The 26,804-nt window shown below is 43.8% G+C and overlaps 2 protein-coding genes across 4 annotated transcripts in view; one reads left to right on the top strand and one right to left on the bottom strand.

Annotated features, from left to right (window-relative positions):
• NT5DC2 (5'-nucleotidase domain containing 2) overlaps nucleotides 1-25,841 on the bottom strand; it is a 53,701-nt gene extending 27,860 nt beyond the window's left edge. Inside the window, exons 1-5 of the mRNA XM_083156382.1 lie at nucleotides 25,552-25,841; nucleotides 17,298-17,482; nucleotides 4,898-4,972; nucleotides 3,527-3,582; nucleotides 1,690-1,783 (exon numbers count right to left, since the gene is read on the bottom strand). Of these exons, the coding sequence (XP_083012508.1) occupies nucleotides 1,690-1,783; nucleotides 3,527-3,582; nucleotides 4,898-4,972; nucleotides 17,298-17,482; nucleotides 25,552-25,786 (645 nt within the window). The 5' untranslated portion in view covers nucleotides 25,787-25,841. The remainder of the gene's footprint in view (nucleotides 1-1,689; nucleotides 1,784-3,526; nucleotides 3,583-4,897; nucleotides 4,973-17,297; nucleotides 17,483-25,551) is intronic.
• The window catches only part of DMC1 (DNA meiotic recombinase 1), a 49,186-nt gene continuing 47,921 nt past the window's right edge, over nucleotides 25,540-26,804 (top strand). The window contains exon 1 of one of the 3 annotated variants that reach the window (XM_083156390.1): nucleotides 25,540-25,892. The gene's annotated coding sequence lies outside the window, so the exon portion shown is untranslated. The remainder of the gene's footprint in view (nucleotides 25,893-26,804) is intronic. The other 2 variants (XM_083156384.1, XM_083156389.1) reach the window with 2 other exon arrangements.

Genomic DNA, 26,804 nt, shown 5'->3' on the forward strand with positions numbered 1-26,804 from the left:
GAACTAATTAACAGCCCGTCAAAATGACGGCCTCTGCAATGTACTTTTACTTTGAGCTGTGACAGGTTTTAGCCCACAAGCTAGGGGAGGAGGAAGAAGGTGACATGGGCGACCTCTGGAAAGTGTTGAAGTGCTGTGTACCCAGGCGGATGACACAAGTAGAGGTGGGTGAGGCAGAGAGCTTGCCTGAAAAGTTACTATCTTCACCAGGGTGGTTGAAGCTAAGGGGGGGAGGAGTGTGGCAGATACAGCATATCTCCACAGAGAGTAATGTGGAGGATCCAGACCAGGACTTGGAGCAGTAGCAGATGCAAGGCTAGGTAACCAGCAGCACCTGCGATCTCCTCATATAAGGGTTTCCAGGGCAAAGGGTAAATGCTCTTGATGGTGGATAAGCTGCCCAAGTGATAGGCTGGAGTGTGGGCTATGGTAGGAACCACTGGAGCATTTGCAAGAGTCTGTTCTATGCTGAATTACTGTATGCTCCTTCCTGTAACTTCACTTGCCTATAGAATTTATCCAGTGTGAATATATTAGTTTGTAAGGTACTTGTTTCCTAGCACGGCCACACCGATTCTAATCGGGGGCATCGCAGGTAAAAAAATCAAATCGGTCGCATCGCATGTGTGCTAAAAAATCGCATGCGATGGTCCCGACGCGATGCCCCCGATTTCCCATAGGGAACAATGTTAAATGCCTCAATTTACCCAAATGAACAGGGAACAATGTGAAATGGTCCAGAAACCCCCCAAAACACCCCAGAACAGTGAAATGGCCCCCCAAAATTAGTTAACGCCACCCCACGATCAACGTGAACCCGAATCGTGGCGAGCGCAGCGAGCCCGTGAGGGGCGGCGGTACGCGTCCTCCGACCTTTTCATACCCCCACTATCCACGTCGGCGTGGAGTTGAGAATAGAATAGTGTGGCGAGCCCGAAGCGTGGCGAGCGGACGCGGATACCTTCACAGTTATACGCGTCCCCTCGCGGGCTTCACAGGTGTCCGTGGCGACGCGGACACCTGTGAAGCCCGCGAGTGGACGCGTTTACCTGTGAAGGTATCCGCGTCCCCTCGCGGGGCTCGCTGCGCTCGCCACACTATTCTATTCTCAACTCCACGCCGACGTGGATAGTGGGGGTATGAAAAGGTCGGAGGACGCGTACCGCCGCCCCTCGTGGGCTCGCTGCGCTCGCCACGCTTCGGGTTCACGTTGATCGTGGGGTGGCGTTAACTAATTTTGGGGGGCCATTTCACTGTTCTGTGGTGTTTTTGGGGGTTTCTGGACCATTTAACATTGTTCCCTGTTGATTTGGGTAAATTGAGCCATTTAACATTGTTCCCTATGGGAAATCGGGGGCATCGCGTCGGGACCATTTAATGCTTATTTAGCCGCATGCGACGCGACCGACGCGATTTTTTAACTTTTCAATGCATTTCAATGGGAAATCGGGTCCATCGCATCGGGGGCCATCGCATACCACTATTAAGGGCACAAGATCAATGCGATTGTGGCCGTGCTAGGAAACAAGTACCGTTTGTAATAATTGAAGTATTGGATATACAAAAAAGTTTAACGTCACAAATAATTGCTTATATTCACTGAGCCATTCATCACAGAAAACATTGCTTTCAGGTTGCAAATACAGAACCTGAAAGCAAACACAGTTTTCACCGATTTAGAATGATTACCTTCCCATAGAAATCACTCAGCTCGTAGAGAGGGATATGCAGGGTACCCCCATATAACTCTAAGACCTCCTCATCAGGAACAGGCTTGAGACCCCTATTGTAGAAGAGAACATACATAATTAGGTCACATCACTGAGCATATTGAAAGGTATAAACTATTAATAAGCAGGAAAATGGTGAAAACCAGTGCAGCTGCTGGCACAGTCAGCCTGGCACAGAACCAACCTGGCACAGACGGTGGGATTTTCAAGATTCCCAGACTTACAACAAACAAAAACGAATGATTTATGGAAGACTGAAGTGATTTTGGACACAGTATGTACTCATTTGCTCAGGGCCTGCCACTGATAAATGAACACTCACTATACACAATACATCTTTGTCTGATAACTATTACAGTTTAGAATGTATCTTTGACATAGATGCCAACACTAGAGGATTATGGGGGTTGTGATTTTCAGATTTATAATAGATTTAATTGTGACATTTCTGGAACATTGATAATTATTATTATTTTTTTTTTTAATTCAGTTTTCTTTATTGATTTTCACATAAATACCAAACATTACAAAAGCATACCAATACATTCAAGCATATATATATTCTTGTTGCATATATAACAGTACTTCTCTTATCTTATTTGTTTTCTTCTCACTCTTATTTATCCCCCTTGGACCATCCATTCATACCGTTTCTCCCCCCCCCTCCCCCCGCCCCCCACCCCCTGCCTTTTAAACCTCATCTCACTTTCTCATCTTTGGTTCATGGTTTTCTGTTTGTCTCTATCCCCTCTATTTATCATCTGAGTTTACTATTTATACCATATTTGTGCATTCTTCTATTATTTGTGTTGATACATGTGCGTGCTCATTTCACTCAGTGTCTATACTCCTCCGCTTCTCTCATGTGCCTACACTTATTTGTAATATTTTGACTTTATCCATTTATCCCATATCATATCGTGCTTATTTGTTTTTTGTGTTTTTCTTATACACATAAATTTCTCATGAGCTTCAGTGATGTTCACCAAGTTCAGCCACTCTCCTATATTTGGGCCTTCATGTGCCATCCACTTTCTCGTTATTTGCACCTTGGCCAAGGTTATCAGTCGCTCTGCTATTCTGTTATCATGCACAGTCCTTCCCCTCTCTATGTTTATCCCCAGTATACACGTTTTGACATTTACTAATGACTTTGCTAACCCTATTTCCATCATTATATTCCCCACCTTCTCCCAGAATTCCCTCAATTTATTACATTGCCATAACATATGGAGGTAGGTGCCCTGAGTATAGCTACATTTCGGGCACATATCATTTTTATTTCCATCGATCTGTCTCAGCCTTACTGGCGTGATATATGATCTATGAATTATGAAATATTGAATTTGTTGAAATCTAATAGATTCCGTTGCTCTGGTATGTGATGCCATTGCCTGGTCCCATTCTTGATCGGATATACTACCCACATCTTCCTCCCATTTTTGTCTCATTTTTTCCATATGTGGGGATCTTAAGTTCTTTTAACAATATTTTATATATCCCTGATACCCTAATCTTTTTTTCCTGCATCAAGATTTTTTTTTATCGGGGAATCCTGGATATTCACCAACCTACCCCCCATGATTTTTCCTAATCTACTTCTAAGTTGTAGGTATCGAAAAAAGAACCCTTTTGGGATCCTATATTCGTTCTCAAGTTGATTATAGGTCTTGAAGGAACCATCTTGATACACCTGTCCAATATTTTTTATAACATTGATAATTATTAATGTCCCAGAATAACTGATTTTTGTGTCAGAATAAGAAAATAAATGATCACATGATGACCACGCTTACCTGTATGCTGTTCCCAGTTGTATATAATGGAAAGCATCGATCTTCATCAGTAGACTCTGCCCAATATAAATTAGTAAGTATGTCATAACTGTCTGTTTTATGTATAGTATCAACATTAAAACATGATAAATGTTTAAAGCAAGTACAGTAACTATCTATATGATAGTGTTTCATTTCTATCGTACACAGGGTCTATCTCAGAGTTATGTGCTTTGTTCATACAGAATATGTATTATAGTAGTCTGACAATCAGTGGCGTACAAATGATGCGCCCCCCCTCGGGTAAATTTTGCCCCCCCAGTTTAGACCCCGCCCTTCCTCACCCCTGTGAACGGGACACTGGCCTGCCGTCGCATCTGCTGTGGGCGGGAGTCAGGACCCGCAGATTTACTAGCCTGCATCCCGACGCTCCTCCTGGATCAGCCTCCTTATGAAAAATATCCCTCACAAAATGGCCGCCCCCTAACAGCAGACTGTTTTTAAGGATGCTAGAGGAGGCCACCTCCTCTTTTAGCATCCTCAAAAACTGTCTGCAGTAAAGTGGTGGCCATTTTGTGAGGAACATTTTTCATAAGGAGGCCAAGCCAGGAAGAGCGTCGGAATGCAGGCTAGGAAATCTGTGAGTCCTGACTCCCGGCCACAGCAGATGCGGTGCCAGATGGCAGCGTAACAATAGCCCCCGCAGACCACCTGGTGACCACACTTAGTCAGCGCCTCAATGCCATTGTGGGTTCTGCGGTGCTATTGTTAAGCCACTGCTTCATCTGTTATAGGACAACAAATCCCAGCACTCTCTGCTAGTAAAAGGCTCAGTAAAATAAAAGCCTACATATGGGCCTAATTCAACATGGATCGCTAATCAGCGAATTCGCGAATCGAACAATAATCAAATGACTGCACATGCGTTCCGTTTGTATCGTGCATGTGTGAAGGGGATTAGCAAAACAAAATGCATGTGTGTTGTAAACACAATCCAGTCACCGACAGGAAGACAGTGTTACCGAATGGGATTGGGCAATCGGCCAGCGAGAGTGTGGTGCTAAGCTGCTCGCTAATCAGCGAACATATATATTTTGCTTAGAAAGCCTTTTCTCCGCTAAATATATTTTTCTGTATCCTCTTGTATGGGGCTCTAGATTTAATTTATTGAATAGAGAATATTTAACAAAATGCAGGTGTGTAGAGGGAATACCTGTGCCCCAGTCTGCCCTGTAAGGAAGGCTTCATAGAACACCTTTGCTGGCTGGGACACATGGCACCAGGATCCTGCCTTCCAGTGCATTTTTACCACTCTCCATGCCATAAAAGAGACCTTTGGTGCCTCTTTTATTATTTGGGTGTCTATGAATATACAGTAGTGACTCTAGTTACCTTCTGTATATCATAGTGAAGACCTCTGATTGCGAATCCTGGGATATAATCATACTTCTTAATTCCTTCTGGATACTATAAAGAATACACAGTAAATGTCACAAATACATTTCATGACTATCTGCCTTTCCCAGTAACTAGAATACCACCAGATCTAATACTTAGAACTACGGTTCTGAATGCTATGCTGCTGCAAATAATGCTGGAGTGCATAAAAAGAACATAATTGGGCAGTGATGGAATCAAAGACCAGAAATTACAGAAACATTAAATTTATTTAATATATAACAAAACAAAAAAACACACATTAAATACAGCTAGTTTGTATAACTCTATTATTGTATATATATCATACCTCCCAAATTTTTCATTTGAAGAATAGGGACGCAACTGCGAGGCTGAATAGACGTCTATTCTGTCAGATTGAAGGGGACTTCCGACTGCACCCCCCCTCACAGCGAGACAGTTGGGAGGTATCTCTATTCTCCTCTTTTCATAGTGCATGGTGGTGTCTTATATATATATTTTTTAATATTTTATATGATGTACTAATATTTGTCTCTCTTTTTTTAGTACTTATACCAATGGAACCTGATTACTGTTTAACGGCTGCCGATTTCCCTGTGAAGCATTGCTGTAAAATTTATTTTTATTTTTATTATGTATGGGGATTTATGAGAATAAGAATGTCTCCCTCTATTTATATCTCCCTGTATAACAGTTGTTTAAGTCAATGCGGGAGCGTGGCGCTGTATGATATAATTTTTCATCTGTGCCTCTGTACGGTGTGACGATGCGTTCCATTCATTTGGAACGCACCGCCATATTGTTTCCCTGTATAAAGATTTGAGATACATACTTCCGGTAAACGGAGTATGAGCGGTGACGCGTTTCCTTTATTTGGAACGCACCGCCATGTTTTTTACAGCCGGAAGTCGGGAGCTGTACGCCGATTAGCGGTGCTCAGCACCAGCTGCTATGTATTTGATACTGGTATGGACACTTCAGCACGCTTCTGAAGAAGGAAACCATTTCCGAAATGCGTTAAGCGTGCTTGTATGTAGACTCGTGGACCCTGAAAGACTAAGTGGAGAGTGTGACCCCCGGCTGTGGCTTCTTACTCCGGACTAAGGAACCCAGAAGGGAACTCGTGGATATTACCATCTGCCTGCTGCTTTGCCATATGGGACCCCTGTCTTATGCTGTTTTAAAAGTCACTTTGTTGTAAGTGCGAAATTTGTATTAAAAGTTTTTAAATGTTATTGACCTGCACTATGGTGTATTTTATTGTGTCTCCCCTGCTTGTCTAATTAGGGGAGAAAGAAGGAGCTGTTGAATACACAGGATTGTGACCTACAAACAATTGGTCTAATTAGGGTTTGTTATCCCCTTATGTAAGGTTCATTCACCTTATCACATTGTTACCTGTGAGCGCCACAGTCTGAAATCACCTTTTTCTATCTAAACAGTTGGGAGGTATGTATATATTATTTATATTGTTTTATTTGTAAAAAAAATATTACAGTAAAAAATATCATCCAACTAGCGCTGCCTAATCTGTGTTTTTTGTTAAGTCTTCATACTTGGTGGAATTGAGTGTCCCCCTAAGCAGCTGCAGGTTGGTCTGAGTAAATAGATCAGATTATTTGTTTCTTGACTGTATGACTGTGAAGCTGAGTGGTGCTTAATCAGTGGCAGTATTTTTCACAAGGCAAAATAGGTGCCACCAGGTCCCAAGGAGCCCCATAAAGATACCCTGGCACTCCAAAAACGTTTCCAAGAGGAGCATTAAGTTACTACCACATGATGTCATAACATCAGACAGTCCTGCCCACCATAGGTGCCGATTTATGTTTTTGCTGGTGGGTGCTGAAGCCAAAAATATAGAGGAGTGGCTTCATGGGGAAGGGGTGTGGCCACAAAATAATACCAATCTATATTACGGAGCACAGTTGTCTCCAATATTCCAATTACGGCAACAGAGTTCCACATACATAAATGCCCCCACAGTGCAGGTACATAAATGCCCCCACAGTGCAGGTACATAAATGCCCCCACAGTGCAGGTACTCCATGGACAGAATACATTCTTCCCGGCATACTGTTTCCCAGGTGGCGGGTTCGGCAATGTGGGTGATGCAGCCGCAAATTAGCAAGTTAATATGGCGGCCCAGCAGCGGGACTCGGGCCCGTGGGTGCTCATCAATTTCCGTGGGTGCTCGGGCCCTTGAGCAACCACAGAATCGGCACCTATGCTGCCCACACTCCCAAAGTCCCTATGATGTTCTTTGATAGGATAAAAAAAATGTTTGGACACACAAAATGGTCTCATCCACTGTATGTGTGTAGTCAGTTTACTTTACAGGTGACACAGGTATTAAGCCTACTTCCAAACACATATAGGGAAATGTAATAGGATGAGAGATTCGGTAAGAAATCTCCAGGGGGTTTTTAAAGCGGCAATCATTTACACTGCAAACTTAGGGCCTTATTCTGGTTGGTGCGGCCAGGCCGTACGCGTACGTTCCGGGGTTTTTCATGATCTGCGCATGCGTACAATCGCCAATGCGCAGGCGCGAACACTCCACAACGCTTACGGACGGGTCTCTCCGTGCGAAAAAACCTGTACGCGAGAGTACGGGCATTGGGGGCGGCATAGGGGCGTGTTGAGGAGAGCGGCCGAAATAATGAGGGAAAATGGGCGTAAATATGGGCGTACACGGGGGTGTGCACCAAAAATGAACGGTGCTACTACCGCACGATCGCCTAAAGCACCGTTCATTTCGGACACAAAACAGGCGGCCGCCAACCGCCACCTCAGACCACCCCTACAGATACCGCATGCCAGCGTGCGCCTGGGTTTGCTAATTTACGCTGATTACTACTCAAACACATACACCTGAATGTAATAAGCAATGCTGCAGTCTATTAAGTCAAAACCATGATTTCACTACCTGCAAGCCACACACAGCACTCAAACACATTGGAAGCTTATCTTTCTATACTTCTCTACATTTAAAGGTTTGTTTAATTTAAGGTAAGAATCTTTTTAAGACCTGCTTATATATGCTAAGGTAGGTATTTGTTAAACAGTTATACACATTCACTACGTGCTTTCATAGACTTTACACAGTAGCACACTCAATCTACACAAGTCGACATGTGTCAACGTGTTCACTCTAATACAAACATAGGTTTTGTATTTATGATACAATAACATAAACCACATCTAACACCTACAAAGGATGTTTCAGCAATGTTTTAAGCCCATGCCCACTATTTTGCACACAATCTTTGTATAGTACCCAAAATACAGAACTGTACCACTATCTGATCTGCTATGAATTGGATTTTACTACACTCTGGATGTAAGATGCCACCAATCACATTATTGCACTCACATCTCTCTAACAAAGGATTCCTACATCTGCTTATGACACTGTAAAATCATATATATTTAAAAAGTTATACATGTTTGTTCACAAGCAATTTTCTCATGTTTGGCCGATTCACACATCTTTTTTTAGGGAGGACACATATGCATTCCTACACAAATGTACCTTTTGACCCTTGTTTGTCTGCCTCACCCACTCCATGAGGAAAGCATTGTTCTGGACCTGCTTTTACTTACTACTGTAGGAGCTACCTCACCTGCACACAAACTGCTTTCTCACCTATTAAGTTGCTCTGCACATGTGCTGACACAAACTAATTAGCAGGGAAAAGTTGGATAGGAACATGGGAATGGCCATGGAGAGGGTTACACATGGGAAACTTCTACCACACTTCAACAAATGTTCAAAAATACCCTGGTCAGTAAGTACACATAAATGTAGTATTTGTTTCACACAAGAAATTACACATACAACAATTTTGTTTTAATTGGTAAAATAAATTTATTTGCTGTTCAGCATCACAGCTTATTTGACACTTTAATGTCATAAATCAAATAAACAAATAAAATAGACACAAAAATAAAAAAAGAGCCAGAACAAGAGGTTGCATATCTCCAAACATGTGTTACCCTGCAAATGCAATGGTGAAAGAAATGGGGACACCAGAATACGTACTGCAACAACCAGGGTGAATACTAAGCAAGATACACACCACCAACAAGAATTTCATTCTGGCGGCTGAGGTGTTGGCCAATGCTTTGCATGCCAGCCGCCAGAGTGTCATTCATGCGGTTGAAGGCCTCACACTGCTGCCTGTTTGTGGCCTTCCAATCCGCCAGAAATTCCCCAACCTGCTGCTGACAGACCGCAGCATCCACCCCTTGCTTCTCGATCCTCTCCAGCATCTCCATCACGCTGGCATCCCATGTGTCCTGTGGCTGGGGGTGTCGTCTTGGTGGAGGCTGGACCACTTGCTCCACCTGTGGCTCTGCAGAGGAAGATGCTGCCGGTTCATCCTGGGTTTCTGCTTCTTCTAGGATAATAATTGAAAACAATGTCACCATCACATACGCACAAAAAAATATCTTTCAAAATACAATGCATTACTGTGACTTACCATCAAAAGCAGCAGCAAAGACCTCCGCCGGGAGCTCACTATCCATATTGGATATCCCCCTGACCTCGGCCACATCAATGACATCCAAGGCGTCCTGCTCCAGGGGGGTATACTCCAAATTATCTGGCATAGGCCCCCTCCCGGTGGACATGCTGTGGTTGTACCGGTCAGTCATCTTCCTCTTCAGTGTCGTTTTGAAGTCTGTCCACCTACAAGTTTAAAAATACAAATATCACCATGAGATATGTGCACCACTGTGCTACGTGACATTTCCTAGTGTGGGTGATCTTATGTTTTTTAGCCATATGTGTCCCACACACACATTAATGTGTCCATTAGGAGGCATTTCAGTGTCTCATCTCATTCATTAGGCCACTAAATGCACATACATAGATCACTATGCAGAAATGACATCATCCATGGCCAAATTATGCACCTCCACCTGTTGTGAAACTACACATTCCACCATAGCTTGACAGTGTGGTTATTATGGAGTAATTTAACTATGGGATGGCATACTGGGATGTGTAGTTTCTCACCAGCTACATGTGCACAGTTTGGTCATTCTTGTTTCAGTAGCATCATATGGAACATGTTACAACAACTCTTTCAAAAACACACTTTCTCTTGTCCCATCACATACTTCACATACTTCACATGAGCAGAACTGTGCCCATAACCTCACATCACACCAATGGTGCATGTTTCATATATAAATGTGGGTTATTAGACATGGTTGTGTTCACATGTGACATTGAAGTGTAGCACTATCTACAAACACACCTTTCTATTATTCTCAAAACATACATGTAACATATGTACACACATATGACATTATCAGGGGGACAAACACACTTGCCTTTTCTTCACCGCTAGCCAATCTCTGACCACTTGTGACACCTGGTTCACTTCCTCTGTGATCTTCTCCCAAAGGTTTCTCCTTGCACTGGCACCCGGCTTCCTGGTTGTCAATTCGATCCATTCGCGTGCTCTGGGCACTAAAATTCGCAATTCTGCCTCTACAAATGCAGGGTTTCTCTTTTTGGTGGTGGTATCCTGCTCAGTCCTCACCCTAGATGTTGCAGCTCGTTTTCTGGTGGCCCCAGTTCTCTCACCATGCACCTGCTGGGTCACACCTGTTTGGAGAGATGCAACCTCTTGTTCTGGCTGGTTGCTTGGCCCTTGTGGAGGTTGAACAGGGCCTGTTAGTGAGGGGCCCGCTTGGTCTTGCCGGCTACTTCTCTCTTGGGCCCTCCTTCTCCGCTCCTGTTCCCTCTTCTGCAAAGCTTCAAGCAGGGATTCTGCTGTAGCTCTCTGTAGAGCGTCCTCAGCTGCGGAATCGTCTGAGCTAGACATGTTTGCAGCAATTCTGGCCTGCATCTGACTGAATATTTATATGTTAATCTCCCGCCATGAACAAGGGGGCGTATATTTTTCCCCGCAATGTAGTTGCTAATTTACGCCGATATTTCCCGCCGATAATTGCCGCTTAAATTACGCAAGTCTCAACGCACCTGATCAATCACCTGTATATGCACATACACAGGTTGTGGAGCATTGTGTGCTACATCGTGAAATGTGTGCACCTGTCATTCCAATGATGAGTGTTGTCAGCTGGTATCTGTTGGAGTTCGTGTATGCTTTGTGAGTCACATTTCAAAACATCACGTTATAATGCTTTCCTTACATATGTAATGAGTATGAAATTGTCATACACCAACATGTTGCATTGTGCCTTTTTTAGCAGCGTATTTATTAGTAGACGGTTGCGTGTATTCTTTTCCGCACACTGTATATACAGTTCCTCTCTATGCATTGAATGCATGCTGTTGGTTATGGTGTGTGTATATCGGAACGGTCCGCGTAAGTTTCTATTCGCATCCAGTTTGTTAATGTAAGAAGGATTAATAAAGTTAATACTAAACAATTTTTTTACACCAATCAGCAAGCACCAAAAGTGATATATGTACCTGCAATTAATAACTGCGCCATTGCCAATATGACTTCAACCAGGGCTAGGGCGTTTTCTACCCAGGAGCTGTTGGCCTTGGTTGAGGTCATGGACCGGCGCCTGGGGCCCAGGGGCCCATATGTGTCCAACATGGACAAGCGGCGGGCAAATAATGCTGCCCGCCGGCTAATCTACGCCCGGACCGGCGTACGCAGAAGCCTGGCACAAGTTGAGCGGCGCTGGTCTGACCTACGCCGGCGGCAGCCAGTGATGCTTTCCACACTTCGCCGCCATATTGCCCGATGTAAGTTTTTATTTACTAGTATGTCTGCGTTTTTTTTACAATGATTTCTGTAATTTTTATAAATATGTTCATGAGTATGTGGGTGTATATGGGTGTATAGGGGGTGTATATGGGGTGTATAGGGGGTGTATATGGGGTGTATAGGGGGTGTATATGGGGTGTATATGGGGTGTATATGGGGTGTATATGGGTGTATAGGGGGTGTATAGGGGGTGTATATGGGTGTATAGGGGGTGTATAGGGGGTGTATATGGGGTGTATATGGGTGTATAGGGGGTGTATATGGGGTGTATAGGGGGTGTATATGGGGTGTATATGGGTGTATATGGGGTGTATAGGGGGTGTATATGGGGTGTATAGGGGGTGTATAGGGGGTGTATATGGGGTGTATAGGGGGTGTATAGGGGGTGTATAGGGGGGGGTTTAAGTAGTCGCTCTGTTTTTGGGTGTAGCATATCAATTAGTTTGCATTATAAATGCCTGAAATATAACAGCAATGAGAATTTGTAAGGTTATGAGCATGACTAATGTGACATTTTCTTTCCCCCATTTTTATGAAACCCAACCTTCGATTTCTATGCCATCAACATGAAAATTTCAGCACGGGCAAGGGCACGCATGGAAGCCCGGGAGGAGGCAGCCCGGGAGCAGGCAGCCCAGGAGGAGGAAGAGGAGGAGGAAGAGGAGGAGGAAGAGGAGGAGGAAGAGGAGGAGGAAGAGGAGGAGACAATGGGTCCAGCTTCGACATCCCCTTCCACCAGCCACTCCCCTACCCCCTACCCCCTACCCCCACCCACACCCCTACCTACCCCCACCCACACCCCTACCCCCACCCCCTCCCCCTCCCCAACCCCCACCCCCTCCCCTACCCCCACCCACACCCCTACCCCCACCCCCTCCCCCTCCCCCACCCCCTCCCCAACCCCCACCCCCTCCCCCACCCCCTCCCCAACCCCCACCCACACCCCTACCCCATTTCCAACCCCCCTACACCTCTCCACCACCCACCCCCAAACCTCTCCAATCCCCACTCCAACCCACTACCAGTATCCCAAGTCCTATCCCACTCCCCTTGCTCCTGACCCCCCCAACCACCGCACACCCAACCAGCGGCGAGCAGGATGGCTCAACTAGCCGTAAGTAAATAATGTGTCTAATGTTTACCTACACATTTCTACACATAAACAATCACAACAACCACATATGTGTATCCAACATCAACATTAGTTGCAACATATCACTGCAGGGCGACCATGAGGTGTGGCCTGTCCTTCTCCAGGAACAAGGGTCCCCTTGGTGTTTTTTTTTGAGTGTGGCCATGCCTCACCCCTTGAATAATTGACATAACAGTACATCCAATGACATATCCGACATTAGTGGTGTTGTAGTTATGTGGATCCAGGTGTTGTGTAACTCCACTTCCCAGCATGATGTGCAACATAAATTTAGAGATTGTTTTGTTAATAGTGTGTGAGGCCATGCGGATGCATGCTTTACAAACATAGCTTTAGGCCTATAATTTGTACAGCAATGGCAAACATTTTACTAAGTAAGGAGTGGTTAAGCCACAACAATGTCATTACCCTTAAATAGCACAGGTTAATTGTGAGGTTAGAGGTGATTCCCCCAAAACAAACCTCCCAATGGTGATACAGCATACATTTATCCAATAAGGAGGAATTTATTTCATTTCATGTAATATGTACAGTATGTGTGTGAAAACATACTAGTCTTTTGTACCGTGTTTACAGCAGACCCATCTTCAATGTAGTTAAAAAATGTATGTGGCCTTCACACTTAACTCACAACTTCTTATTATGTACAAATACAACAAACATTTGTGTATAATATATATTCAATATAATGTTTTTTTTTCCTTCACTACAGACACTGAACAGCACCAGGAAGATGTGGCCCGCATTTTGCAGGAAATATTTTTAACCCTGCTTTATTTGAACATTCTTTTTTTGCGCCTGGAGGGTCTCCTTTAATTTTTTGATTATTTTTCTTTTTATGTTTGTACAAAATACAAGTTTATATTCAGTTAGAAGTTGCCTGTGTTTTTAATCATAAATATGTGAGAGGGTTTGTAAGGGCAGGTACATACAGATGTGTCATGTAAGGGGATGCGGTCATTTGGTCTACTGCATTATGGTCGACAGTCATTAGGTCGAATCCATTAGGTCGACATGCTAAAAGGTCGACATGACTCTAGGTCGACATGGGAAAAGGTCGACATGATTCTAGTTCGAAAGGTCATTAGTTCGACAGGTCATTAGCTCGACAAGGTCATTAGTTCGACATTGTCTATGTCGACATTCACAAGGTCGACATGGAGTTTTTCCACTGTTTTTTGAGCCAACATGTGCCGACAGGTGGTATTTCATGCCCTACCATCCACTAGGGCGTGGTGGGAGAATAAAATAGTGTGCCGAGCGTAGCGAGGCACCGTGCCCGACGCATTGCGAGCGCAGCGAGCGATGCGAGGGGATGCAGTGCACTTTAAACTGTGTCCATGTCGACTGTGTTGACATTCAGGTAAAAAAACAGTGAAAAACCCCATGTCGACCTTGTGAATGTCGACATAGACAATGTCGAACTAATGACCTTGTCGAACTAATGACCTGTCGAACTAATGACCTTTCGACCTAGAATCATGTCGACCTTTTTCCATGTCGACCTAGAGTCATGTCGACCTTTTAGCATGTCGACCTAATGGATTCGACCTAATGACTTTCGACCATAATGCAATAGACCAAATGATCCCAACCCCACATAGTGAAAAGGCATGATTTTTTATCGTTGTTAGATGAAAACATCACACATAACATCAGGGTAGGTATACATGTTAAAAAAATCAGATCAAACTAATTAGGGACATAATTTAGTACATACACACAAACACCAACATAAATTTATTTACAAGTAAAAGCAATGTGGGGACACATAGATAGTGATTAAAATGCCACATTAGAACATAACAAATATACATGTAATGAGGGTTAAAATGTTGTTTTATTAGGGTCTTTATTAAGGTAGACAATTGAGTTAATAGAAAACAATAATTGAATAACAATTAGAATAATTAATTAATTGTCAGAATTGTAGTTGAAAGGCAAGATTTGCAGGTCCATATATGTGAAGGGTATGCCAGCGTACACGGACGTACGCTCACTCTCACGAGCGGTGACATAAGCTGAGTTTTCTATTGAAAACAATAGGGACCAGTCCGTGCAAGCTGGCGTACGCTCAGATAGCCGCAAGAAGTCGGTGGGAAGACGGACGAGAGACGTCCGTAAACGGTGGCGTACGCTCCGTTGTACGCCAGTTGTCGGAGTGTAAGGGCTGGCCCGTCCGTGTACGTTGGCGTACGCTCAATTGTACGCCACTCCCCTTCGACGTTGTTTCTGGCCGTACGTATGCGGCTGAGTTGTGGGTGGACTTAACCCCAACGGCCGCGTACGGAGAGCGTACGTTAATAGTGAACGTACGCACGTTTGGCCGCTCCGATCAGAATAACCTCCTTAAACTGGTTTAAATACCAAATCTCTTACTTTCTGAATCTCTCATCCTATTACATTTCAACCCTATTCAGATGTTTACGCAATGCTGAGGTTTACTCAGCTGAGCATTTATGAAAAGACTTTACCTTTGCCAAGGTTCTCTTTCGCTACCGACTGCAAGCAAATATAAAGTGCTATGGGTTGTTTGAGGGAGTAAGGGCGAGATGTACTAAGTCCTGAAAAGTGATGAAATGTAGAGTGATAAGCCACCAACCAATCAGCTCCTACCTGTCATTTTTTAAAACACAGCCTGTGACATTGCAGGAAGGACCTGATTGGCTGGTAGTTTATCACTCTCCATTTTATCACTTTTCAATCTTAGTACATCTCACCCAATGTCCTAGGTATCTTGCCTAAGTCCCCTAGAGGTATAAATCTGCCTCTGTGCTCAAGGTATTTACAAGCCATTTATGTCAGAACCTAGCCATTTAGTTTAAATGAAGCCAGGTCTCCAGATTGAATTACAATTTTTTTGTGAGCTTTTGGTCTATTAGTTATTATTCTGTTAAAATTTGCATTGTGTTTCTACTACTTTGTACTGAACTATTTGTTGTTGGGTTTATATCTTGTCACTGCTTCTATACTTACCTCCCCTGTACATTTTCTTTATTCTGTGAAATTTTTCAATAATTATTGATGATAAAAAATAAAATCTGACTGTAAACCAAGCCTTTAGATAAGTTACTACAAACTGACGTCATGCTGAGGCCATGGTCTGCTCTAACAGGTTTCCCGGTTTCAGGCCTCAGTGGTGAGATTTTGGAAACCACCTTTTCAATCACATAGTCCAAAAAGATCTGGTTCCTATCGGAAATGGAAAAAATAACCTTTACAAACATGTAACAATGGAGATTTAAAGAGGTTTGGGAATCATTGCCTTCATTACAACTCATGAACTCCATATACTCTCTAATTACAATTCTCTGGGATTCCAAAAACAGTTATAATTGTGGTACTGTTACTAACATGCTGGGCGACAGAGAAGTAAAAGTAAATTTTCCGCGTTGCCTGAGATCAGAGGCAGATTTAGACCTTACGGGGGCCCTAGGCAAGATGCTGACTGCAGGCGGCACCGATAGAGTACCTTGGCGTTTGCACAGTCTACCAATAACTGCTCGGCTGTGTGAACCTTGACATTGCGTACAAACCTGAACCAGTCTTTTGGAAGTAGGCTTATTATGAATGGCTTATGATAAAACCATTTTATGTGTCCACGTTTTTTATACTGTCAGAGAACACTAAAGCGACTTTGTGAGTGTTGGCAGGTCCATGTGATGTCATGACTTCACTCAGTAGTCACGCAATGCTCCTTTAGGAACATTTTGGATATCTTTATAAGGGCCACTTGGGCCCTGATGGGCCCAAGGCAGGAGCCTAGGTTGCCTTATGGAAATTCTTCCTCTGCCTGGGATGTGCACATGCATGTGCCAGGTGTTCAAAAAGAGTGAAATCAAGGAAGCATTGGGTTGTGGAGAACCTAGAGGAGCTAGATACGTTACCTCAACTAGGTCCTCACTATAGCGCAACAGTGCACTTCCCCCAATGCATGATGCTAAGCCTACCTTTTATTGGGGCAGATGTATTAAGCCTGAACAAGAGATAAATGCGAGGATGATAAAGAGAGATAAACGTCCAGCCAATCACATTCTAACTGCCATGTTAAAGGCTGTGTTTGAAAAGTCAGTAAGGAGCTGATTGGCTGGACGTTTATCTCTCTTGATCACCCTTGCATTTATCTCTTGTTAAGGCTTAATACATCTGCCCCATTGTGGGGAAATGTATCAAAGGTTGCGAGAAAGTGGAGAGAGCCTGTCATTTTTGAAAAATGGTAGTTAGAAGCTGATTGGGTGGTATTTTAGCTGTCTGCATGCTTTGATACATATCCCCCTGTGTCCCTATTCCAAAAACTTTACAAGGAAAATTAATTTTTATGGTTTTTTGAGACCCAATAATATTATATGGTGGCTATGTTCAAGGTACCTTTGATGAAAACCTAAATCTTACAACCCCACTGCAGAAGCAAGACAGTGCATCGTCCATTAGCCAGGTAATAGTGTACAATACGTGTCACCTTGTATTTCTGGATGAGGATATCCCTGGCAGTGGTGAATATCTTCTTGTGTAACATATCTGAATACTGAGCCAGTGTGTAATCATAATCAAACCCATAGATCTCAATATCTGCTAGACTGATTTCATTGTTTGAACATATGGTTGCTGGGTTTAGGAGGCTGCATAAACCTGGAGGAAGGAGATCTGTAAGATAAGAAACACAGAACCTCTTTTATATCACTGGACAATGCGATAAACATTTCATCATTAGAACACATCTATGTACTGTATAAAAGGCTATTTCTCACCTCTATGAGGGGAAGTACAGCTAGTGACACTGATCTGTTTAACATTTGCTGGATGTGGATCTTTGAAGACAGATTGGAGGTAAGGACAGATAGGGACTGGGGGTGGGGTGGATAGTTTGGACTAAAAACTGTCACAGCTCAAAGTGAAAGTACATTGCAGAAGCCATAATTTTTTATGGCTTTTAACTCGTTTTATATAAGATGGCATATTCAGATTTTGTAAAGCTATTAGACTATTCGACTGAAGATTTTTCATAAATTACCTATTGGTTTCCTTAATCGGAAAATGTAGGCTGTTGAATTAAGCGTCTTCTTGTGCCTTTGCCCAGCCAGCAATCCAGCATTAGTGGGAAACCTGGAGGAAGTACACAGTCATCGGCCAGACACAGAGGGAGCTGATTCCTGAACGAACACTACTCCTCCACTACTCCTTAATTCAAGGATACGCATACGGCCCACTTCCAATCCGAAAATGGGGCAGGCGCTGATGTAATGTGATGTCAGCTGCCAGCCCTGAGCAGGGAACGCCATGCCTGAATTCCCAGGGGAATGGCCAGCATTTCCATGGGGATGCCCATAAAATGCTGGGCAATACCCTACACGCCCCCCCTCCCACCTCTACCCATGCGTACACATCAGCGAGTGTGATACTCGCCAGAGGCATACGCACAGGGGGTCTGCACATGTGCAGACCCTTCACCATCGAAAAGTGTTCAAATTCACCCTGTTCCGAACAATCCTGAATCACCCCATAATCTTAAACACCCAACAGACAGATGTTTTTCCATGTGAATTTTCTCTTCCCATACAGCCTAAAATAGCTAAACACACTGGATGACCTGGGAACCTCTAACAATGGCCCTTATTCTGATCGGTGCGGCTGGATCCGAATAATCGGCCAGGACCGTGCGTGCGAAACCCCGCCTTCCATACGGATCGCCAACTCCGTCCGTACGCGGCAAGAAGCTGTCCGAACGGACCGCACCTGTATTTCTCATGGAATACGCCTCCTCCATCTCAGGGAACCTCCCCCATCATTCGATGGTCGCAGACCATCGAATGCAGGACCGAGTGATCCACCAGCTCCCGCAACCTCAGACCACACGGACATTTATCCGTGCAAAAGCAGAGATCTGGGCGGGCAGCTGACATCCGGCGATGTCATATGTCCGCCCCCTACACGTGCGTCACGGCCGCATTACCATACGTACGCCCAGCGTTTGCATGGGAACGCCCATGAAACGCGGGGCGTACGCATATGGTAATGAGCCCAAATAGCCCTTCACGCCCCTCTCCACCCCCTGTTCGTAGTGTTCACATTTCATGCGGGATTTGGCCGTACGCCCGCTCGCACATGCGCAGAGACACCTCTGCACATGCGCAGACACAAAACATCGGCGGCACGAACGCACGCGGATATTACCGCACCAACCAGAATAAGGGCCAATGTCTCCTCAGCAACCTAACATTTTCTTGCCAACATCACATTTTATATGTGGTTGTTGGCAAATATACCTCTGAACTTCCATACACACTAGACCAGTGGTTCCCAAACTGTGTCTTGAGGCACCTAAAATAGCTTAGTGTGTCTGCTCAATTTCGTTAACGATGTCTATGATGTCTATGAACGATATCCAAAAAGTATTTATATGCTATCATTAACGATATCAGCAGTAGAGCCTATGAACTAGTGTACGGGGCTCTAGTTGCAGATTTAACAAGGAGTGATATTCTTGTTATCACTCCTTACGAATGATAAATGGTGCTCCAGCCAATCAGATCCTGTCATTTGTCAAACGCATAATACAGTAGTTATGAGCAGTTTGGCTGAAGCATTCGCTTTAACATTAGTTTCAAGTGATAACTAGAATATCACTCGTTAAATCTGCCCCTAAGTATGTTCTAATTTACTAGCTAAGCCCGCTCGAAGCAAAGCTTCGAAAGCTAGTCTGCCACCGTGTGATTGCCTCTGTATTTTTGTATGTGTGATTACCTCTGTTTCTGTATGTGTGAAAGAGAAGTAGTTTCACTCACTGCCAGCAGATGGCAGTGTTTGGGTTACATATAGAAACATAGAATTTGACGGCAGATAAGAACCATTTGGTCCATCTAGTCCGCCCCTTTTTTTACCCTTCAGGTAATCTCAACCCTTTTTAATCCTTATTTCTTTGTAAGTATATTCATATGCCTATCCAAAGCATGTTTAAATTGTTCTACTGTCTTAGCCTCTACCACCTCTGATGGGAGGCTATTCCACTTATCCACTACCCTTTCTGTGAAGTAATTCTTTCTAACATTTCCCCTGAACCTGCCTCCCTCCAGTTTCAGTGCATGTCCTCGTGTTCTATTACTTCTTTTCCTTTGAAGAAAATTTCCCTCCTGTACTATGTTAAAACCTTTGATATATTTGAAGATTTCTATCATGTCCCCCCTTTCCCTTCTCTGCTCCAAACTATACATGTTAAGATCTTTTAGTCTATCCAGGTAAGTTTTGTGATGTAGGCCATGCACCATTTTAGTTGCCCTTCTTTGTACACTCTCCAATGTATTTATATCCTTCTGAAGATATGGTCTCCAGAACTGGACACAGTATTCCAGATGAGGTCGTACCAATGACCTATAAAGTGGCATTATTACGTCTTTTTTTCTGCTACTGATTCCTCTCCCTATGCAACCAAGCTTCTGACTAGCCTTCCTCATTGCTTTGCTACATTGCTTTCGGTACTTGTTTCCTAGCACGGCGCCCATCGCTTCACAGACCATAAGGCATACGATGGTATGCGATGTTACGCGATGGCAGCCGATGTAATACAATTTTAAATTGTATACCATCGCATTGTATGGCATATACAATGGTATGAGATTTAAAATTGTATAAGCACCCTAATGGGTTTTTCAATGTTAAATGTGCCCCATAAGATAATTAACCGTAATGGGTGCTTAGAATGTTAAAAGCACCCCCAACGGCACCCCCACTATCAATGCCAACCCGAAGCGTGGCGAGCGTAGCGAGGGGCGGCGTTACGCGTCCTCCGACCTTTTCATACCCCCACTATCCACGTCGGCGTGGAGTTGATTTTATATAGTGTGGCCGAAGCGTGGCGAGCGCACGCGGAATACATGTAAAGTAATACGAGTGCGCTCGCCACGCTTCGGGCTCGATATATAAAATTAACTCCACGCCGGCGTGTATAGTGGGGGTATGAATAGGTCGGAGGACGCGTACCGCTGTGCTTGTCACGCTTCGGGTTGGCGTTGATAGTGGGGGTGGCGGTTAAATCGCATCGGGTGTATGGCATGCGATTATGTTGTACGACTTAATATCATGGGCGCCGTGCTAGGAAACAAGTACCTTGCTTTCCTGCCTTTAAGTCACTTGAAATAGTGACTCCTAGATCTCTTTCCTCCTCAGTAGTTTCCATTATAGTACCCTTGATACTATATTGAGCCTTTGGGTTTTTGAGTCCCAAGTGCATAATTTTGCATTTTTATGCATTAAACTGTAGTTGCCATGCTCTTGACCAATTCTCAAGTTTACTTAGATCATCAGTCATTTGATTTACCCCTCCTGGTGTGTCTACTCTGTTGCATATCTTCGTGTCATCTGCAAAAAGGCATACTTTCCTTCAATACCATTTGCAATTTCACTAATACCCCTTTCAAACAGAAAATGAAATACCCGGGTGAAGCAGTTCCACCCGGGAATTTCATTAAATACACGGGTCCTTTTTCTGTGTGAAAGGGCACACCCGTGTCGTAAATCCCGTGTCTCCGACCCGGAAATTGACCAGGGTCGAGGACACGGGATTTATGACCCGTGTTGACCCTTTCACACAAAAGAAATACCCGTGTTATTCAGCAAATTACCGGGTAGAAATTTTCAACCCGGTAATTTGTTCTTCTGTGTGAAGGGGGGTCAGGCTGCTCCCGGCAAATTGACACGGCATTTGAAATGCCGTGTATTTGCCGGGATTTTTTTAGACTTTTCTGTCTGAAAGGGGTATAACAAAGATATTAAAGAGCACTGGTCCAAGTACAGATCCCTGGGGTACTCCACTGGTAACATGTCCCTCCACAGAATGCACTCCATTAACTACAACTGTCTGTTTTCTATCCTGCAACCAGGTTCTTATCCATTTAATTGTTTTATAATCGAATCCCACGCTTTCAAGTTTATTTAGCAGCCTGCGATGTGGGACAGTGTCAAATGCCTTACCAAAGTCTAGATATGCCACATCTACAGCCCCCCCTTCATCTAGTATTTTGGTCACGGAGTCAAAAAAGTCAAAGAGACTTGTTTGGCATGATCTCCCTGCAGTAAAACCATGCTGTTTTGGATCCTGTAAGTTGTTTAATTTAAGATATTCCACTATTCTTTCTTTTAATAGTGTTTCCATTAATTTCCCTACTACTGATGTAAGGCTCACTGGTCTGTAGTTACTTGCTTCTTCTTTGCTTCCGCTTTTGTGCAGTGGAACTACATTTGCTCTTCTCCAGTCCTCTGGAACTGCACCTGTATCTAGTGACTGGTTGAAGAAATCTGTTAATGGCGCTACCAACACATCTTTTAATTCTTTTAGTATCCTTGGATGCACTCCGTCTGGCCCCATTGATTTATCCACTTTCAGTCTTGAAAGTTCTGTTAGGACTTTCTCCCTAGTAAATTAACTTCCATCTACCTTATTTTTATGAATGTCCTTGCAACTTAACTGTGGTCCCTTCCCTTCTCCTTCTATAGTGAATACGGAGTAAAAGTAATTATTTAGATGATCTGTAATTGCCTTGTCTCCCTCCACCAAATTCTCAGTGTCTGTCCGCAGTCTTATTATTCCTCCATTTGATTTTCTCCTTTCACTTATATACTTAAAAAAGTTTTGTTTACTTTATCTACTGACTGAGCCATTTCTTGCGTCTGGCAAGATACACTTCTTTGTCATTATTATTTTGAGACTGCTTGTATGTCCTAAAGGCCATCTTTTTTGCTTTTACACTAGTCGATACCTCTTTAGTAAACCACACTGGCCTCCTTTTTCTGGTACTTTTCTTAACCCTTTTGATACAAAGGTCCGTTGCCTTTAGTATTGCACTTTTTCATTTTTTCCATCTCTCCTGCACTCCTTTCAAGTTCCTCCAATCCGCTAATGCGTTGCTTAAACATCTCCCCATTTTTGCAAAGTCAGCCTTCCCTAAAATCCAACACCTTAGTTTTTGTGTTACTGGAGTTGGACCCTGCCTTGATACTAAACCATACTGCTTGATGATCACTGGATCCCAGGTTCTCACCCACATATATGTCTGAGGGATGCAGTTTAAATCCCGGCGGTCGGGATCCTGGCGTTCAAAATCCCGACGCCGGAATACCGAACGCCGAAATCCCGACACTTTCTCCCCCCCGTGGGTGTCCACGACACCCTCGGAGGGAGAATAAATTAGTGTGCCGACCGCAGCGAGGCACCGGGCCCGCAGCGCGGCGACCGCAGCGAGCCCGCAAGGGGGGGGGGGGCGATCCACGGCGGCGTGGAGTTGAGAATAGAAAGTATGTCGAGCGCAGCGAGCCACCGAGCCCGAAGCGTGGCGAGCCCCGCGAGGGGACGCGGACACCTGTGAAGCCCGCGAGGGGACGCGGATACCTGTGAAGGTATCCGCTGCGCTCGCCACGCTTCGGGCTCGGTGGCTCGCTGCGCTCACCACACTTTCTATTCTCAACTCCACGCCGACGTGGATAGTGGGGGTATGAAAAGGTCGTAGGACGCGTACCGCCGCCCCTCGCGGGCTCGCTACGCTTCGGGTTGGCGTTGATAGTGGGGGTGGTACACTCTGAAAAATGACATTTGGGGGCATTTAACATGTTTGCAACACATTTCCATGCATTTGGATGCATTTCAGTGCAAAATCGCATGCGATGCGATTTTTTAGCATACGATGGACATTGTGGGAGCCGTGATACTCCACAAGTACCATAATGTCCTTCTCCCCCATTTCTATGGTCACCCAAAGGGCCTCAGTTTTTTCTTCAATGTTTTGTATTAAAGTAGCACTTATGCTTTTCTTTACATACATTGCTACCCCTCCTCCAATTCTTCCCATTCTGTCCTTCTAAAATAAATTGTATCCTGGTATAGCTATGTCCCAGCCATGGTTCTCATTACACCATGTCTCTGTGATAGCCACAATGTCAAGGTCATCCCTTGTCATTATTGCAATTAGATCAGGAATTTAGTCTCCTAGGCTTCTAGCGTTTGCACACATAGTTTTAAAAATTTTGCATGTGCATCTGTTATTCCTAGCCATGTTCAGACAGTACAAAATCGAAGTTTAAAGTTGAAATTACCTGTTTGATGATGTTGTTCAATGTCTGTGTTTCTTTTTTACTGTTCAGAAAAGCTGCAGGTCACTAATTCTAAGAATATAGTGAGTCTGTTCAGGTCAGGCTACACCTGAACAATAATGGACAAATGGTCAAAGGAGATAATTTGCACTGTGTTTGAGTAGACATCAGGCAGAGTGCAACACTAAACTATGCTTAACTGAACAACTTCCCCAAACAAGTAATAACAATTACAATCAATTCATTATATCAGAACTTTTCAAATCATACAAGAGTTTGCATAACACAGAAATGAAGAGAGCATATTGGATATGAATTACATACTCTTGAGGTATCAATGCAGTCCATGTGTGTTTTTGTTAATTTTTAGTAGTTTGCCTTCAGTTTTCCTTCGGTGCACACGGACACTAGACATATATAGCTTGTAGTGTTGATCCGGCACTCAATCTTTAAAGTTCAGTGTGCCCGATTCCCTTAACGGCATATTTGTAAATCGTCAAGAATGAAGCGGCACTCCAGGACTTATTTAAATAAAGAACTTAATCTTTATTCATGCAATTTTAGGTTTCAGAATTCCTGATGACGGTTTGTACGCAAACCGAAACATAGAATTGCATGAATAAAGATTAAGTTCTTTTTTTTAAACAAGTCCTGGAGTGCCGCATCGTTCTTGACCATTTATATATAAGACTAGTAAGCCTGCTCAAAGCAAAAGATTTGAAAGCTAGTTGCCTCTGTGAGGGAAAGATGAAAGAGATGTTGGGTGAGATTTAATAGGATGAAAGTGAGAGATTTGGGGAGAAATTTCCAGTTTTTTTAAAGCGGCAATCATTTACAATGCAAAACCAGTTTGATTTTGCAGTGTAAATGATTGCCGATTTAAAAAAACTGGAGATTTCTCACCAAATCTCTCACTTTCTGAATCTCTCACCTATCAAATCTCACCCGTAGTTTCACTCTCTGCCAGAAGATGGCAGTGTTTCTGTGACACACGGACACTAGATATATATATATAGATGATAGTCTGCTGAAGATATTCTGTAGAAATATATTATAAGTAGTACAGTGCCCAATGTGCAACACAACCTGCGAATTAGTAAATGAAACACATGCTAGAAGGGGGAGGGTGCTGCAAACCTGACTGTAATACTAATAACAGACCTGAAACAAGCAAACATAGCCTTGACAAGTAAAGGACACACAAAACAAGCAAGATAGTGAAAGTCTATTTGCAAATTATCAGGTTCCTATAAATACAAGCAATGCTTTCCTGAGTGTGCCATTCAGCCCTCATACATGTAGCCTGGGAGTGATTGGAGGAAAATACAAGATCAGAGAGGTGAGACAAGGACAGTATCAGGCAGAAGAACATAATCATTCATAAATGAGCAATCCCATTAGTGAATTATTAGGCTGCACTATCACCTCCTTGTCCCAGTGCCACTTCTGTATACCAGTGTTACATTACACGGCCCGCCTCTCCAGAGACTGGCACCTGTTACTGTGTATGTCATTGCTGTCTGCCTGCACTATTTCAGTGTCTATGGAGCACCCCCCCCCCCCCCATACTGCACCACCACCACCCGTTATATCTCATATCGTTATTTGCCTGCACAGTTATTTAACTCCTTTTTTACCATGCACCAGCTTCTTCATCTCATCGTAGCGGCTTAGCATATGAGCTTTGCTGTCCCCTCTCTCTGGGATGCTGCTCTGATCTCTGGAAAATCCACTGGACTCATGGCCGGGATGGTGCTGAGGAGGGGGAGTGCTGAGTCCGGCACATAATACCCGGTGGCACCCAGAAATCCCCAATGTTGTCCGGCGGGCACATAGCACAGACATTATGCTGCTGCTGCTGCACCATCGCATGTGAGAGGACTCAGAGGAGGGAGCAGAGGAGGGAGGGGAGGAGGCAGAAGGAGCTGCCGTACACAGTGTGCCCACAGCTCAGATAGTCAGTCAGTGTTAGTGAAAGGTAAGAGGGATGAGAGGGGGACACTATGTGTGTGACAATGGCCCTTATTCTGGTCCACTCACAAAGACAAATTCCTTCTCAAATGGACAAAACCATGTGCACTGTATGTGGGGCAGATGTAACATGTGCAGAGAGAATTAGATTTGGGTGAGGTATTTTGTTTCTATGCAGGGAAAATACTGACTGCTTTATACTTCGAGGTGCAAACCACTGGGTCCAGGTACCTTGTTGCCTCACTACATAATTGATCCTAAGGATGATATATAAACACACTTTACTTAATTTAATATTTTTTTCTAAACTTATCAACAGGAAACTTTTGACTCTAGGGCGCCGCTGTTTAAAAAGGTTTGGAAAACACTGCGGTAGACCCTTGTAGCCTATGGGCTACCCACTGCGTAGCTGGCAGAGGATTTCCCCCAGAAGTGGCCTCTGTGCAGTGCGTCATTCCTTTCAGAGCCACTGTCCCTGCAGGTGCTTAGTAATACATACCACCAATGGGATTGCATATTGTAATGTGGTCCTGGGTGGGAATATATTGAATATGTGTTCTGTGATAAATGGGTCCTAATATCTGCTCCAAAGGATTCAACCCATTTTTAAAGGGGTTTTTCTTTCAATTGTATTATTTATTCCCCAAAGTGTGTTATAGAAATACATATTTTCAATAAATACTTGGGTGGGTGTTGATATAAATGTCATTACTGCTAAACAATTCTCTCGCAAATCAGAAAATATATTCAAACATACTGTACTTCCTAAGGTGCACGCGAATGGAAGTGCGGTTTTCTCAGCCATGCAGCTGCTGATATCAGCAATTGAAGCTGCTGCCCAAAAAAAAAAAAAAAAAAAAAGACACACACTGGAGTAACCTCAACTTATTTGCATATGCATAAGCAGCCCATACACAGG

The sequence above is a fragment of the Crinia signifera genome, chromosome 8 (genome assembly GCF_055691185.1).
Source record: "Crinia signifera chromosome 8, ASM5569118v1, whole genome shotgun sequence".
Classification (NCBI taxonomy): domain Eukaryota; kingdom Metazoa; phylum Chordata; class Amphibia; order Anura; family Myobatrachidae; genus Crinia; species Crinia signifera.